At 46.8% G+C, this 14,895-nt stretch overlaps 1 protein-coding gene across 6 annotated transcripts in view; it reads left to right on the forward strand.

Moving 5' to 3' along the window:
* The window catches only part of TRMT1L (tRNA methyltransferase 1L), a 64,231-nt gene that overhangs the window by 32,260 nt on the left and 17,076 nt on the right, over nucleotides 1-14,895 (forward strand). For 3 of the 6 annotated variants that reach the window (XM_083359079.1, XM_083359081.1, XM_083359082.1), the window contains 2 exons: nucleotides 30-156; nucleotides 334-892. In XM_083359079.1, coding sequence (XP_083215205.1) covers nucleotides 30-156; nucleotides 334-559 — 353 coding nt within the window. In that variant the 3' untranslated portion in view covers nucleotides 560-892. Of the gene's footprint in view, nucleotides 1-29; nucleotides 157-333; nucleotides 893-14,895 lie in introns of those variants that run through there. The other 3 variants (XR_014492064.1, XR_014492065.1, XM_083359080.1) reach the window with 1 other exon arrangement.

Raw genomic sequence — 14,895 nt, forward strand, 5'->3', positions numbered from 1 at the left:
AAGGTTCTGATGCTTCACCTCTGTTGCAGAGAAAAGGAAAAGTGTTGAAATCAACCAAAATGGAGCAAAGCGCCAGAAGTTAGAAAGTAACACTGAGCATCCTGCCTTTTATTATAATGTCCACAGGCACAGCATTAAAGGAATGAACATGCCAAAGTAAGTTGCAATTTTAAAATATCAATGGTGTAAATGTTAAGAAATAAGGAGACTCGGGTCCTACTCTTACTAAGTGTCTTTGAGCTGGTCATATTCTTTGCTATCTGTCAGGGTTGGAATTGTGGGGAAGAGCAAGCGCTAAGGGCACTTACCTTATGCCTATACTTTCCCCCCCAGGTTAAATAAGTTCTTGCAGTCTCTGTTTGAAGCTGGATATCGTGTAAGCCGAACCCATTTTGACCCTATGGGTGTCCGTACCAATGCCCCCTTGATACAGTTTAAATCTATCCTTGTGAAGTACAGCCTTCCTACGTATACAGGAGGACAAGCAGATGGCTCTTTGCAGGCAATTGAGGAAGTCCAAGCGGGAACCGAAGGTGACTTTGCAGAAGAGAGCATTTGAAAGGGTGCTTCTGGAATCTGCTGTCTTTTATTGAAGATTTATGTTGAGAGCATCTACTGAGCCCTACATCTCAACATCTGTGATTGGCTATTTTAACATTTCAAATTTTTCAGGAAAAAAAAGTGATGAGGAATCACTTATGTACAGTTAACTTCCCAGCTCAGCAGGAACTTTTTTCATGTAATCCTTGCATTTAAACTTGGTAACTACCCTGTTTTTTCTGACTTCTAATTCTTTGTTCAGGTGTATATTTTTAAGACAATATGGAATTGAAAGACGTTAAGCATGTGTATAAGCACAGCTAGTACCTACCAATAAAGTGTTTTCATTTGTTTTGAGTCTCAACTCATTAGTGTTAAGAATTCAAATACTTGGCTTTCAAAAAAATGTAATGCAGACATGTCAAACTCACCACACCACGTGACATTGCGCAATGTATCGGGATGATTTTGCCATTGCCAGCAATGGGGTGGGTGCAGCTTCCAGATGACACATCCGGCCTGGAGGCCAGCAGTTTGACACCCCTGATGTAACTGGAAGAAGGTTGGCCAGCCTGATCTAGAGAATCTAGGCCCTGCCACTGACTGCTTTCTGTGGTTAAAAATATCAGAAGTCAGAATTTTAGTATTTTTATTGCTTGTAAAATACCCATCACTTACATAGTTTCTGAACAATTTGGATAAAATTCAAAATGGATTCTTAATTTCTTATCCCTCCCCAACATACAGATTTGCTTCTGAAGCTTATATCCCATGACTGAAATATGGTCCTTGATGTTAGATGTAATTTGGAGTTATACTTTTTGAAAGTCATTTCAAGTAGAATGATGTTAAGATTATTGATTGCTCTAGATCCGAGGTAGGCAACCTTGGCTCTTTTATGATTCATGGACTTCAAGTCCCTGAATTCCTGAGCCAGCCATGCTGGCTCAGAAATTCTGGGAGTTGAAGTCCACTAGTCATAAAAGAGCCAAGGTTGCCTACCTCTGATCTAGATTAAATTTGATCTAAATTATTGGCCTATTCTTATCAAATAGACTTTTATCAAAGAACAGTCATACCCTAACAGTCATATCTTGAGGATTGCTAATATACAGATTACTGTGCAGTTCATTATTTGAAGTGTGAAAACGTAGCATCTTTTTCACTTTCTGAAATATTTCATTTTGAAAGATACCCTTCAAACCCTGCACATCTTCCTGGAATTCAGTTACCTTCCTTGAATAGTTGTATAATGAAAAGAAAAAAATCAGAAGGAACCATATTAAAAACAGTTCCTTTTCTAGTGTTCACAATGAATTGAATGGCTAGAGGACCAGAGGATGGAGCCAAGAGGAAATGAGCAGAGCAAACTAAAGTTCTGCTGTTATTTGTGTCCTCTTTCATAATTATATTTTTTAAAAGAAAAAAACCTGGAAAATTTGGCTTAAAACCCCCCAAGTATAAGCTTGTAGGGAAAAAGAGTAGAACAGAATAGAATAGAATAACAGAGTTGGAAGGCACCTTGTAGTTTGTTTAGTCCAACCCCCTGCCCAAGCAGGAGTCCCTATACCATTTCTGACAGATGGCAGTCCATTCTCTTCTTGAAAGCCTCCAATGATGAAGCACCAACAATATCTGAAGGCAGTCTGTTCCATTGGTTGATTGTTCTCTCTTGTCAGAAAATTTCTCATTTCCAGGTTGAATCTCCTTGATCATTTTCCATCCATTATTCCTTTTCTGGCCTTCAGGTGCTTTGGAAAATAGGTTGACCCCCTCCTCTCAAATATTGGAACACTGCTATCATGTCTCCCCTGGTCCTTCACTAGACTAGCCAGGCCCTATTCTTGCAACCTACCAGGACCCACCCCAATCCACATCTTAGGAAATAAAGACTCTTGGAACCGAGTTGTCCAAAAAGGAAAAAGTTTAATAGGATAGGATTGGTTGTGGAGATATGAGACAGGATCTGATCTTGAGTCACATTCAATTCTATATAAGCAATCCCGGTTCAACCCCCCCTCCCCTCAAACTCCATTTGGTTAGGATCCCATCAATTCTGGTTGTCAGGTCCTTCCTTAGGAAGAAAGCTTCATGCATTCCTTTGTTGATTGCCTTCTTCCTACAGCCCCAAACAGACCACTTTCCCCCCTTAGTTCCCTCAGATCAAAGGTTCTTTGAAAGCAGCTACAGATAGACTGAATAAACAACCCCCCCCTCCTTCTACAAGTATGGCAGAATCCCGGTAGGCACAATATTTTAACCATACATTTATGAATGTGTCATCAATGGATTCTGACAATCTGCTCTCCTTTCAAAAGAAGGATAGGTCCATCTGCGGGAAGAAGAAAGAGAAAAAAATATATAAATGTTAACCCTGTTTGTTTGGATATTCTGCATGAAATCTCTTGAGCAACTTTGGTGCTCTAACGTGGTGTTTATTAACCCACTCATTTTCCGAGGAAGGGAGGTGTTTCCATGCCACTAAACATTGGATCTTTCCGTGGTGTTTTCTGGAATCCAAGATTTCTTTCACCTCAAAATGTTGTTCTCCCTCCACCATGAGTGGTGGTGGTGGTGGTGTTCTTGTTCGTAGGTGTGATTGTTGTTCTCTTTATTAGTCTGCAGTGAAAGGTTAGGTGTATCTGTCTTAAGAGTTTTGGGTAGTTCTAATTCGAGTGTCACTGGGTTTATGATCTTTTTAATTGGAAAAGGACCTGTGCTCGCTTTGGCAGCACATATACTAAAATTGAAACGATACAGAGAGAAAAGGACCAATATATTTTGCATCTAGTTTCTTACAGGGTTGGAGTGATTTGAGGTATTTTGTGGATAAATAAACCATCTCTCCTACCCTGAAAGGTGTGGGATCGGTTCTTTTTTTGTCTGCCTGTGTCTTGTATGCTTTTCTAGCTGCTATTAATGCTTCCCGAACGATCGGCCAGGTGTTCTATAATTGAGCAATCCATTCCTTCAGCTCGGGAATGACCGGTTCCTTTGGGGTTAGTTCTGGCATTGGGTTAAAGCTCTGGCCCGTAGCTACTTGAAAAGGAGTGTAACCTGTACTAGAGTGGACTGCATTATTATATGCTACTTCTGCAAAAGGCAGTAGGTCCGTCCAATTCGGTGGCTGAAAATTAATAAAGCATCTGAAATATTGTTCAAGTATTGAGTTCAATCGTTCAGCCGATCCGTCCGACTGAGCATGACTAGATGACAGTCCTTGGGTGGTTCCTAAAAGGGACAAAAAAAATTTCCAAAATGCTGACGTAAATTGCACCCCTCTATCAGATATGATTCCTTGTGGTGCCCCGTACAATCTGTAAATATGGTGTACGAAAAGTTTCGCTAATACTTCGGCAGTTGGGATTTTTTGGCAAGGAATGAAATGTACTTGCTTAGAGAACAGATCTATGACAGTCCAGACTACGGTGTTTCCATTAATTTTTGGTGGTTCTACAATAAAGTCCATGGCTATTTATTTCCATGGGGCTGAGGGGTTCGCCACCGGTTGTAGCAGTCCTGGCATTTTTCCTTGCAGCCTCTTAGCCATCGCGCAAGTTTGACAGCTGCCCACATAGCTTTCTATGTCTTTTTTCATGGATGGCCACCAAAATTGTCTTTTAGTTAAATGTAAGATTTTTACAAACCCAAAATGTCCTGCTGATTTTGTATCATGGCACAGTTGCATGAAATTGATTCTCTGCGTGGCAGGTATATATAGCTTCTCCCCCACCCAAGGCAGTCCATCTTTAATTGTGCACACGTCTATTTTTCTGGAACCATTCATCGCTTTCCAAAGCTTTCCGGAATTCTATTCCAGTTTGGCCATCCACCTTCAGCTTCCTTTTTTCTTGTGCCCTGGTGATGACTGGAGCTGCCAGTTGTTGTTCAGGCACAAGTGGTTTAAAGACAGTAGTCCTTGTGCTGTTATATTGGGGCAAGCGGGATAATGCGTCTGCCAGGAAATTTCCCCCCCCCCCCCAGTAAGTGTTTGAGCATAAAGTTGAATCGATTGAAATGTTGGGACCAGCGGACTTGCTTTGGAGTGAGTTTCCTGGGTGTTTTTAGTACTTCCAAATTTTTTGATCTGTCCAGACTTGGAAAGGTATTTTACTTCCTTCTAAAAATTGGCACCATGTCATTAATGCTACTCTTAAAAGAGAAAACTTCCTTTTCCCATATAGGCCAGCGTTGTTCTGGTTCCGTGAGTTTTCTGGACATATATGTGCAAGGTTGCAACGCCGCCCCATCATTCTCCTGTAATAATACAGCTCCCACTGCTACATCGCTCACATCTGCCTGTATTACAAAAGGTTTGTCCGGGTCTGGGTATTTAAGTACTGGTTCAGCAGAAAAAAGTCTCTTAAGCCTTTCAAATGCTGCTTGACATTCCATTGTCCATTTTAGAGGCTGGCTTGGTTTCACGGGGGACCCCCCCCCCCTTCGTTCTCAGCAGGTTTGTGAGGGGCATAGCTATTTGCCCAAAAGAAGGGATGAATTGCCGGTAGAAATTTGCAAATTCCAGGAAGCATTGTAATTGCTTTCGTGTGTGTGTGTGTGGGGGGGTGCCCATTCTAATACTGCCCTGACTTTCTCAGGGTCCATTTCTAAGCCCTCCAGGGATATGCAATATCCCAGATAGTCAATTCTTTCCTGGTGGAATTCACACTTTGATAATTTAGCATATAGGTGGGCAGCCTGCAATTTTTTCAGAACTGCTCTGACTAGCTTAATATGTTCCTCTCTGGTCACAGTGAAGGATGTCATCCAGGTAAACCAGGACCCCCTTATATAGTTGCTCTCTTAGCACGTCATTGATTAATTGCATGAACACTGCGGGAGCCCCTTGCAGTCCAAATGGCAGTACTTTGAACTGGTAGCACCCCAACGGGCAGTTGAATGCAGTCTTCCATTCATCCCCTTTCTTAATCCTGATGCGGTAATATGCTTCCCTCAGGTCTAGTTTAGTAAAAATCTGTCCTTTTGACAGGTGGGATAGCATATCCTTCATTGGGGGTAGGGGGTACAGAATGCATTCACTAATTGTGTTCAGATTTCTATAATCTATACAACATCGATAAGAAACATCCTTCTTCACCCTGAGCAGAACTGGGGCGGCCACCTTGGGTCTGGCAGGCTCAATGAAGCCTCTTTCTAAGTTTTTCTTTATGAATCTTTCCATTTCTGCCATTTTCCTTGGGCTCATTGCATACATCTTGGGTTTTAGGAGTTTTGCCTCGGGTTTGAATTCTATAGCACAGTCTGTGGGGCGGTGGGGGGGAAGTTCATCTGCCCGTTCCTCACTGAAAACCTCAGCCAGGTCTCTGTACTCTTCTGGTATCTCTGGGAACAACTTATCTTCCCCCACTGCTGCTGTCTCCTCCCTCCAGGCGGGGGGATGCTTGGGGAGTCTAAGTTCTGCCCCCCCCTTTGGGAAGTTGAGTTCTGCTGTCCTCCAGTTTATCCCGGGGTTCCATTTCTTCAGCCACTCCAGTCCTAAAATCATTGGGCATTCCCAAAGAGCCTTGGTGGAGCAGTGGGCTACTGCCTCCTTAAGTAACACTAGCTGCCTGCAATTAGTGCACTTTTGCATCCCACCAGGCTCAAGGTTGACTCAGCCTTCCATCCTTCCGAGGTACATAAAATGAGGACCCAGATTGTTGGGGGCAATTAAGCTGACTTTGTAATAATGCCGCTTGGGGGTGTGTGTGAAAGCCCTAATAAGGCATATGCATAGAATGAAGGCTACTGCTAAGCTTGTAAGCCGCCCTGAGCCTTCGGAGAAGGGCGGGATATAAATGGAATTAAAATAAAAATAAAAAATAAAAAAAATCCATGACTGGGGCCACTATAAACGTTATGTCCTCCTCATGAGACCCCAGGGATAGGTGGATTGGTAAAGTGGCTAGGGTAGCTACCCCCCCTGCTATTGACCCATCTAATTGACTAAAAGAGATTGGTTGTTTTAGCCTCCTCACTGTGATGTTCCATCTCTCCACCAGCGTTGGGCTGATAAGGCAGCGGATGCAACCAGAGTCTATCAGAGCTTTTATTGTGGCTGCTTCAGTCATAGGGGGAGCTAATATAGTCACTGTCTTATGTATGGGTGGAAGGGATCCACTTACCAATGGTTCTCCCTCTGAGCTGTCTTCTGAGGTGTCTACTGTCCCTGCGGTGTAGGCCGGATTCCACTCCCAGTTCTTGACAGGAGTTGTGGACTCTATATCCTCTGTCCCCTTCATGGAGGATTCTTTTGTGTTGCCTTGGGGCTTCCCCAGCTTCTTGGAAGATGATGCCTCTCGCTTTTGAGCGGCATTCTGCAGTGCGGTGCCCCTCTCTCCCGCAGTTGAAACATCCCGTTGATTTTTTTGGCTGTGGCTGGTGGTTTTTCCCCCTCGCGTAGTTGCTCGGTTGGTGGGTGGCTCCATGGTTTTCCTCTGCGATGTCTCTTCAGTAGGTCTATTTCCACTTCCTCCGCCAGGATATACCAGTCGTCGAGATGTTGTGGGTCTCCTCAAGGCAGGCAAGCGTCGTACAGGTCGTAGTTTAGACCACCTTTGAAATGGCTAAGGAGGATGTCTTCGGGCCAGTTCAGCTTGCTGGCGGCTCGAAATTCTTGGGTATATTCAGCCACCACCCGCCTGCCTTGCCTCACTGTTTTGATTCTCTCCCGAGCCTTTCGGTCAGCTAAAGGATCTTCGAATCGTCGCCTCAAGATTGACATGAATCAGTTGAAATCGTTGAGTTCTGGGGTGTTTGAGTCGTGCAGGCTCACCACCCAGTCAGCAGCCGCTCCGTCCAGGGCGGATTGCACAATTCGGAAGCAGGTTTTGTCACTGGTGATATCCCGTCCATATTCTTCCATATAGCTGAGGACTTGGGTCAGGAAAAATCCCAATCGTGATGGCTCCCCCTTGAATTTTGCTTCCAGGGGCGGGAATGTTTGTCTGGAGCATTGTCTGACCCGCGGACAGTATTGCTCCTCATCCTGATCCCCGTCTGTGGCTCTGGGGTGGGTGGGTTCTGCTGAGGTAGCGATTCCTGTTCCATTGGATGGCCCCGGGGTTTCAGGTGCTGGATCCCCTCCGTTACCTCTCCCGCTGTGGCCCCAAGCGCTGCCTCTGCTGTGGTACTCAGTTTTTTCCTCTCGTAGTGAGCTAAGGGTTGCTTTCATCAGGTCAATCACTCTTTCTAGCATCCGCTCCTCTTCACTGGCGTGCAGAGAGCTCTCCATCTCTTTCTTCCATTCCAGTTGGTGGTGGCTCTGCCTCAGGGCCACTTCCCCCGATGACTTTTCCCACTCGCTTTTCCTTCCAACGCCCATCAACCACCGGGGCTTTCGGTCGTGCTGCTCCACCATTTCTTCTCCGGGGAAATATGACGCTCCAGCTCCCCATCGTTCCTGGGATTTCAGTCGGGGGGAAGACTCCCTCTCTGTGGGGCTTCCCTCCTCTCTTGCTTCATCGCCAGACGTATTTGGTGCAGAGTCCCCCGGTAAGGGTTTTCCTTCCAGGTTGACCCTTATAGCAGATCCTGTCTACTGTCAGGACTCACCCCAATCTTAGGAAATAAGGACTCTTGGAGCTGAGTTGTTCAAAAGGAAAAAGTTTACTAGGATAGGATTGGTTGTGGAGATATGAGACAGGATCTGATCTTGAGTCACATTCAATTCTATATAAGCATTCCTGGTTCAACCCCCCTCCCCTCAAACTCCATTTGGTTAGGATCCCATCAATTCTGGTTGTCAGGTCCTTCCTTGGGAAGAAAGCTTCATGCATTCCTTTGTTGATTGCCTTCTTCCTACAGCCCCAAACAGATCACTTTCCCCCCTTAGTTTCCTCAGATCAAAGTTTCTTTGAAAGCAGCTACAGATAGACTGAATAAACAATCCCCCCCTCCTTCTACAAGTATGGCAGAATCCCGGTAGGCACAATATTTTAACCATACATTTATGAATGTGATATCAATGGATTCTGACACAACCATTCTTCATATGTTTTAGCCTCCACTCCCCTAACCATCCTTGTTGCTCTTCTTTGTACTTTCTCCAGAGTCTCAACATCTTTATTATAATGTGGAGACCAAAATTGATTGTAGTATTCTAGGTGTGGCTTTATAGAATAGTATGTGATATTGAATAGCATGTGATATTGAATCCCTTTGTTAATGCAACTTAGGATTGCATTGGCTTTTCTGGCTGTCACTGCACAATTGACTCATTGATTGTCCAAGACTCCTCTCACCGTTGCTGGTATTAAGACTGGTTTCACCCAATCTATTCCCTCATCTAGGTCATTTATGAAGATGTTAGTGTACTGGGCCTAGGACAGTACACCATCCTACCTCCATCCATGTAGATGTAGTACCATTACTACATCTACACCATTAAGGACTACTCTTTGAGTGCAGTTTGTTAGCCAGTTAAAAATCCATCTGATGGTGGTGCTGTCTATCCCACTTTTTTAAGCTTTCCAAGAAGTAGGTTGTGGTCTACTTTGTCGAATTCCTTGCTGAAGTCCAAGTGTACCACATCCACAGCATTCCGCTGGTACACCAATTTAATCACCTGATCAAAGAATGAAATAAGATTGGTTTGGCATGATCTCTTTTTAACAAACCCATGCTGGCTTCTTGTTATAACTTTGTTTTTGGATGTTCGCACATCTTTTTTTTTAGTATCTTTTCCAGTATCTTCCCAGGTATTGATGTTAGGCTGATTGGTCTGTAGTTTCCTGGGTCTCTTTTTTTTCCTTTTTTGAAGATGGGAACAACATCAGCTCTTTTCCACTCCTCTGGCAGTTCCCCGGTGCTCCAGGATGTTTGAAAGATGTGGTACAGTGGTTCTGAAATGGCATCTGCCAGCTCTTTCTGAACTCTGGGGTGTAGTCCATCAGGTTCCAGTGATTTATGTTCATCGAGATCAGACAAGTATTCTCTTACCATTTTTTTTATTATAGCTTTTATTTCTAGTCTGTCATTTTCAGTTATGCTTTTGGTGGGTTCAGCTATAATTTATTTTTGTATGAAGACTGATGCAAAGAATCAGCTAAGTAGCTCTGCTTTCTCCCTGCTGCCTGTTACTTCCTTGCCATATTCTCTCTTTAGTGGTCTGACTTTCCTTGATTTATTTCTTGTTATTTATATGTTGAAAGAATCTTTTTTAAATTATCTTTGATTTTTTTTGCAAGTCTTTGTTCATTCTGAACCTTTGCTTGCTTCTTTGCAGATTCTGGCTGATATTCTGCCTTAGTTATGTGTCCCTCTTTCCATTTTTTGTACTTGTCCTTTTTGTCTTTGAGTTTATCAGAGATCTTTGTGCAGCTATGCTGGTTTTGTTAAGATTTCTTGATTTTCTTTTTCAGTGGTATTGTGCTGCATTGGGCTTTTATGATCGTATTTTCAGTTTCCCAAGCTTCTTGAGTTATTTTCCCCTTTACAATTTTCATCCAAGTAATCTTTCCCAAGTTCTCACAGCTTGTTAAAATCAGCTCTTTTAAATTCTAAGACTGTAGTGTTTCCTACATGTTTAATTGCGGCTTGGAGCAGCGCGGGCGTGGAAATGTTGAAGTGTTTGTCGGCTTTTTGGAGGGCCCCGGCTGCTCGGAGGAGGTTTGGGAGAGCCGTGTGGGTCCGGAAGATCTGACTGAGCCCCGTGTTGAATTTCTTGGTGCCGACCAGCTGACTGTGCTCTCGGTGCCGACCAGCTGTCTCCAGTTGCTCAGGAGCCGGATGTTGGTTGAGTAACAACTCCCATTATGAACTACGGTTTGGAACAGCGTCAGCGTTTTAAGCTGGAGTGGTGGAGACGGCCCTGGTTGACGTCTGAGACGGTTGGCGGTGAGGGGGTTGGAGTGCCGCGACCGTCTTGGTACAGTGACTATGGCTGGGTGGAGTATGGACTTTTATGCCTGGACATCTGGAGGCATGGACTATTATGCCTGGACATCTGGAGGCATGGACTATTATAGTTCACTGGACCATATCTTTGAGCCCCACTCCGTGACTTTATGGGTTTTTTACCCTAATCCATCTCGCTGACTGGTTTCGCCTATTGTCCTCTCCTTTCCTTTCCCCCTGGGCTGTGGAAGGTGCCGGGTGTATAACCACTGTGAGAGAGTGGTTAAGAGTTAAGAGCTCCATCTTTTCCGTCCTAGAGGTGAGAGCTCTAGGCGGTATCTCTCTCCCCGGCTGTATATCTCAGGCTGCTCCCCGGTTCTGACCGTTGTGAGAGAACGGGGATTGTCCCGGGGTTACCCTGCTCTAGTGGCAGAAGAGCTGGGTTTGCAGTCTGGATATTCCCCTTCCATTTTTAAGATCCTCCCTTTTTATTTATTCGATCTGGGTCTGTTTCTTGCTGTATTACCCAATTTTACCATGGTTTTGAGATACTCCAGCACGGTTTTACTCGCTCTCAGGGGTGCCCCCCCATCCTGGGAGCGACCCGCCTTACCTTTTAATTTACCTCTTGATGACGGGTCCGACTGTTGGGACCCTGAGAGATGGCCGGGCAGAAACAGGGGCCTAAGATATAAATTTAACAAGAGGCCCCTGATTACTTTTTTAGCTAAATTTTTTGTAGGGTTAGGGAGGGGGGAGGGTTGTGGTTGGTTGGAGAGAGGGGGCACTCTGCCAACTGCTGTTCAGACCAGGCCTAGTAGAGATCGCGTTGAGAGGGAGCCGGGGTCGGTCATCTCTGGAGCTCTGGAGCGGGTCGTGGGAATGCCAATTCCCATGACGATAGGGAATGGGTGCAGGTGTAAGATCAGAGGGCCGTATCGACCTCCGGGAGGGCCTCTCCGCTATCTCCAAGCGGTGAGACGCTCCGACCCTCTGCCTTCGACCCAAGGCTCTGGGAGCGGGGATGTGCAGCCACCTGAGCTCCGACTGGTGTACCTAAATGCCAGGTCCGTTGTTAATAAGGCTCCCCTCGTCCGGGATTTAGTCGAGGGTGAGCAAGCGGACCTGGCTTGCATTACGGAAACCTGGTTGGGCCCAGAGGGTGGTATCCCCCTGGTGGATCTCTGCCCACCAGGCTTCCGGGTGCTACACCGGCCTCGGACTCAGGGTAGGGGTGGGGGAGTGGCTGTAGTTATGAGGGAGACCTTATGTCCGCAGGAGGCCACCGTTCCTCAGATAGTCGGGTGTGAATCTCTCTTATTGAGGTTTGGTCCTAGGGCGCAGTTGGGCTTGCTGCTCGCGTACCTTTCGCCTAGTCGCGTAGCAGCAGCCCTGCCTGAGCTTCTCGATATCCTGTCAGGGCTGGTGATTGAGTTTCCTAAACTAATGGTTTTGGGAGACTTCAATCTACCATCCCTGGGAGGAGTATCTGAGTTAGCTCGGGAGTTCATGGCTTCCATGACGGCCATGGACCTGACGCAGGTAATTTATGGACCAACCCATGAGGGAGGCCACACCCTTGACTTGGTTTTCTTATCTGGTCGGTGGTTAGATGATCTTGGTGGGGGCTCCCCAATTGTTATGCCCCTGTCATGGACCGACCATCATCTCCTGCGGCTGGTCTTCCGTTTTGCCACCCTCCACCGTGGGGTTGTTGAGCCAACTAGATGGTTCCGCCCCAGGCGCTTAATGGACCCTGAGAGGTTTCAGGCAGCGCTGGGGGCCCCACCTGCCTCCCCAGCTCACAGCTCGGCGGATGCCTTAGTGGAGGCCTGGGAAAGGACGGCCACGGAGGCACTTGACCGAGTTGTACCCTTGCGGCCCCTGACCCGGCGCAGATCCCAATGGGCTCCATGGTTTTCCGCGGAGCTCCGGGAGATGAAGCGTCGGAGACGGGGCCTAGAGAGCGTTTGGAGGTCCACCCGATCTGAATCCGACCGATTGCGACTAAGAACCCATATTAGGTCTTATCTCGCTGCGATGAGGGTAGCGAGATCTAATTATTTCGCTGCCCTCATCGCGTCCGCAGATAATCGCCCGGCCGCCCTGTTTAGGGTGACCCGCTCCCTCCTCAACCAGGAGGTCAGTGAGGATCCCTTGCAGGGGCGTGCCGAGGAATTTAGTCAACATCTGTCGGACAAAATCGCTCGGATTCGGACCGGTTTGGACTCCGACTGGGCAGTATCGGATGATCAGGACACGAGTGATCTTGTCGATGTCATCTGGGAGGAGTTCGATCCTGTGACTCCGGAGGAAGTGGACAGGATCATGGGGAGGCTGAACTCCACCACATGTTTATTGGACCCGTGCCCTTCCTGGCTGGTTTATGCAGCCCGGGAGGGGACACGAAGCTGGTTCCAGGCGGTTATAGCTGCTTCTTTGAGTGAGGGCAGTTTTCCCGCCGCCTTGAAGGAGGCGGTGGTGAGACCTCTCCTCAAGAAGCCTACCTTGGATCCGGCTGTTTTGAATAACTTTCGTCCGGTCTCCAACCTTCGCTTCCTTGCGAAGGTTGTTGAGAGTGTGGTGGCACATCAGCTCCCTCTGGTCCTGGATGAAGCGGATTATCTAGACCCGTACCAATCGGGCTTCAGGCCTGGGTACAGCACGGAGACGGCATTGGTCGCGCTGGTGAATGATCTCTGGAGGGCTCGGGACAGAGGATACTCCTCTGTTCTAGTCCTATTAGACCTCTCAGCGGCTTTCGATACCATCGACCATGGTATCTTGCTGCGGCGTCTCAGGGGATTGGGAGTGGGAGGCACGGTTCTTCAGTGGTTCTCCTCCTATCTCCTGGGACGTTCGCAGTCGGTGTTGACGGGGGGGGCAGAGGTTGACCGCGGGGCCTCTCGCTTGTGGAGTCCCTCAGGGGTCGGTCCTCTCGCCCCTTCTGTTCAACATCTACATGAAGCCGCTGGGTGAGATCATTCGTGGTTTTGGAGTTGGGTATCATCAGTATGCTGATGATACCCAACTTTTCATTTCGACCCCAAACCACCCCAGTGATGCCCTCGACGTGATGTCCCGGTGCCTGGAGGCGGTCCGGGTCTGGATGGGGAGGAACAGGCTTCGTCTCAACCCCGACAAGACGGAGTGGCTGTGCGTACCGGCATCCCGGGATATTCAGGATATCCCACCCCTCATTATGGGGGGTGAGTCATTACCTCCTGTAGATAGGGCTCGCAACTTGGGAGTCCTCCTAGATTCACAGCTCTCTTTAGAAGACCATATTGTAGCTGTAACTAGGGGGGCGTTCGCCCAGGTTCGCCTGGTGCACCAGTTGCGGCCCTATCTAGACCGGGATGCCTTGCGCACGGTCACTCATGCGCTCGTGACCTCTCGTCTTGATTACTGCAACGCTCTCTACATGGGGCTATCCTTGAAGACCACTCGGAGGCTCCAGCTGGCACAGAATGCAGCCGCGAGAGTTGTGTCGGGGGTCTCCCGATACTCCCGTGTTACACCTTTGCTCCGCGAGCTGCATTGGTTGCCAGTTGTCTTCCGGGTGAGGTTCAAGGTGTTGGTAATGACCTACAAAGCCCTCCATGGCATGGGTCCAGAATACCTTGGGGAGCACCTGCAGCCGGCGTCAACTTCCCTCCGCCCAGTACGCTCCCACAGAGAGGGCCTCCTCAGGGTGCCGCCGGTCAAAGAATGCCGACTGGTGGCCCCCAGGGGGAGAGCGTTCTCTGTGGGTGCACCGGACTTATGGAACCATCTTCCGGTAGAGCTCCGGATGGCGCCCGACCTCCGCTCCTTCCGGCGCGACATTAAAACCCATCTCTTTAAGGAAGCGGGCCTGGCCTGATGGGATGGGGTGGGTTTGTTATTATGACTTTAATTTTAAATTTGTACTATTTGTACTATGGGCATTGTTTAATCATGTTTTAATAATTTTAACTTTTGTATTTGTCTTTTACGTATTGCCCTGTTAACCGCCCTGAGTCTCTTGAGAGAAGGGCGGTATATAAATTAAATAAATAAATAAATAAATAAATAAATAAATAATTGGTTAGCAAAAAGTACATATATTTTTTCTGCTTAGTTGGGTGGCCTGTAGTATACTCCTATGGCAATGTCATTCTTTTTTTCTTTTATATTGACCCATATGCATTCTAGGTGGTTTTCATCTTTGGTCTCGTGCATTTCTGTAGCAATATAGTGATCTTTTACGTATAGTGCAACTCCACCTCCTCTTTTATGGGATCTGATTTTTTAAAGAGTTTATATCCTTCTATCAGTGTGTTCCACTCATGGGTCTCACCCCACCAAGTTTCAGTAATTCCAATTGTATCATATCTACTTTCATGTATTAGTAATTCTAGTTTACCGTTTGTTCCCCAATTTGAGATCTTTTATGTCTGACTCTGGGTATGCTTCCCATGTCTCCTATTTGGTGTTTAAGTTTGTCTTCCTTCCCATCCGTCTCATTATTTGATTTGTTTTCTAGGCGTTTTTGCT

The sequence above is a fragment of the Vipera ursinii genome (genome assembly GCF_947247035.1).
Source record: "Vipera ursinii genome assembly, chromosome: 3".
In the NCBI taxonomy this organism is placed as follows: domain Eukaryota; kingdom Metazoa; phylum Chordata; class Lepidosauria; order Squamata; family Viperidae; genus Vipera; species Vipera ursinii.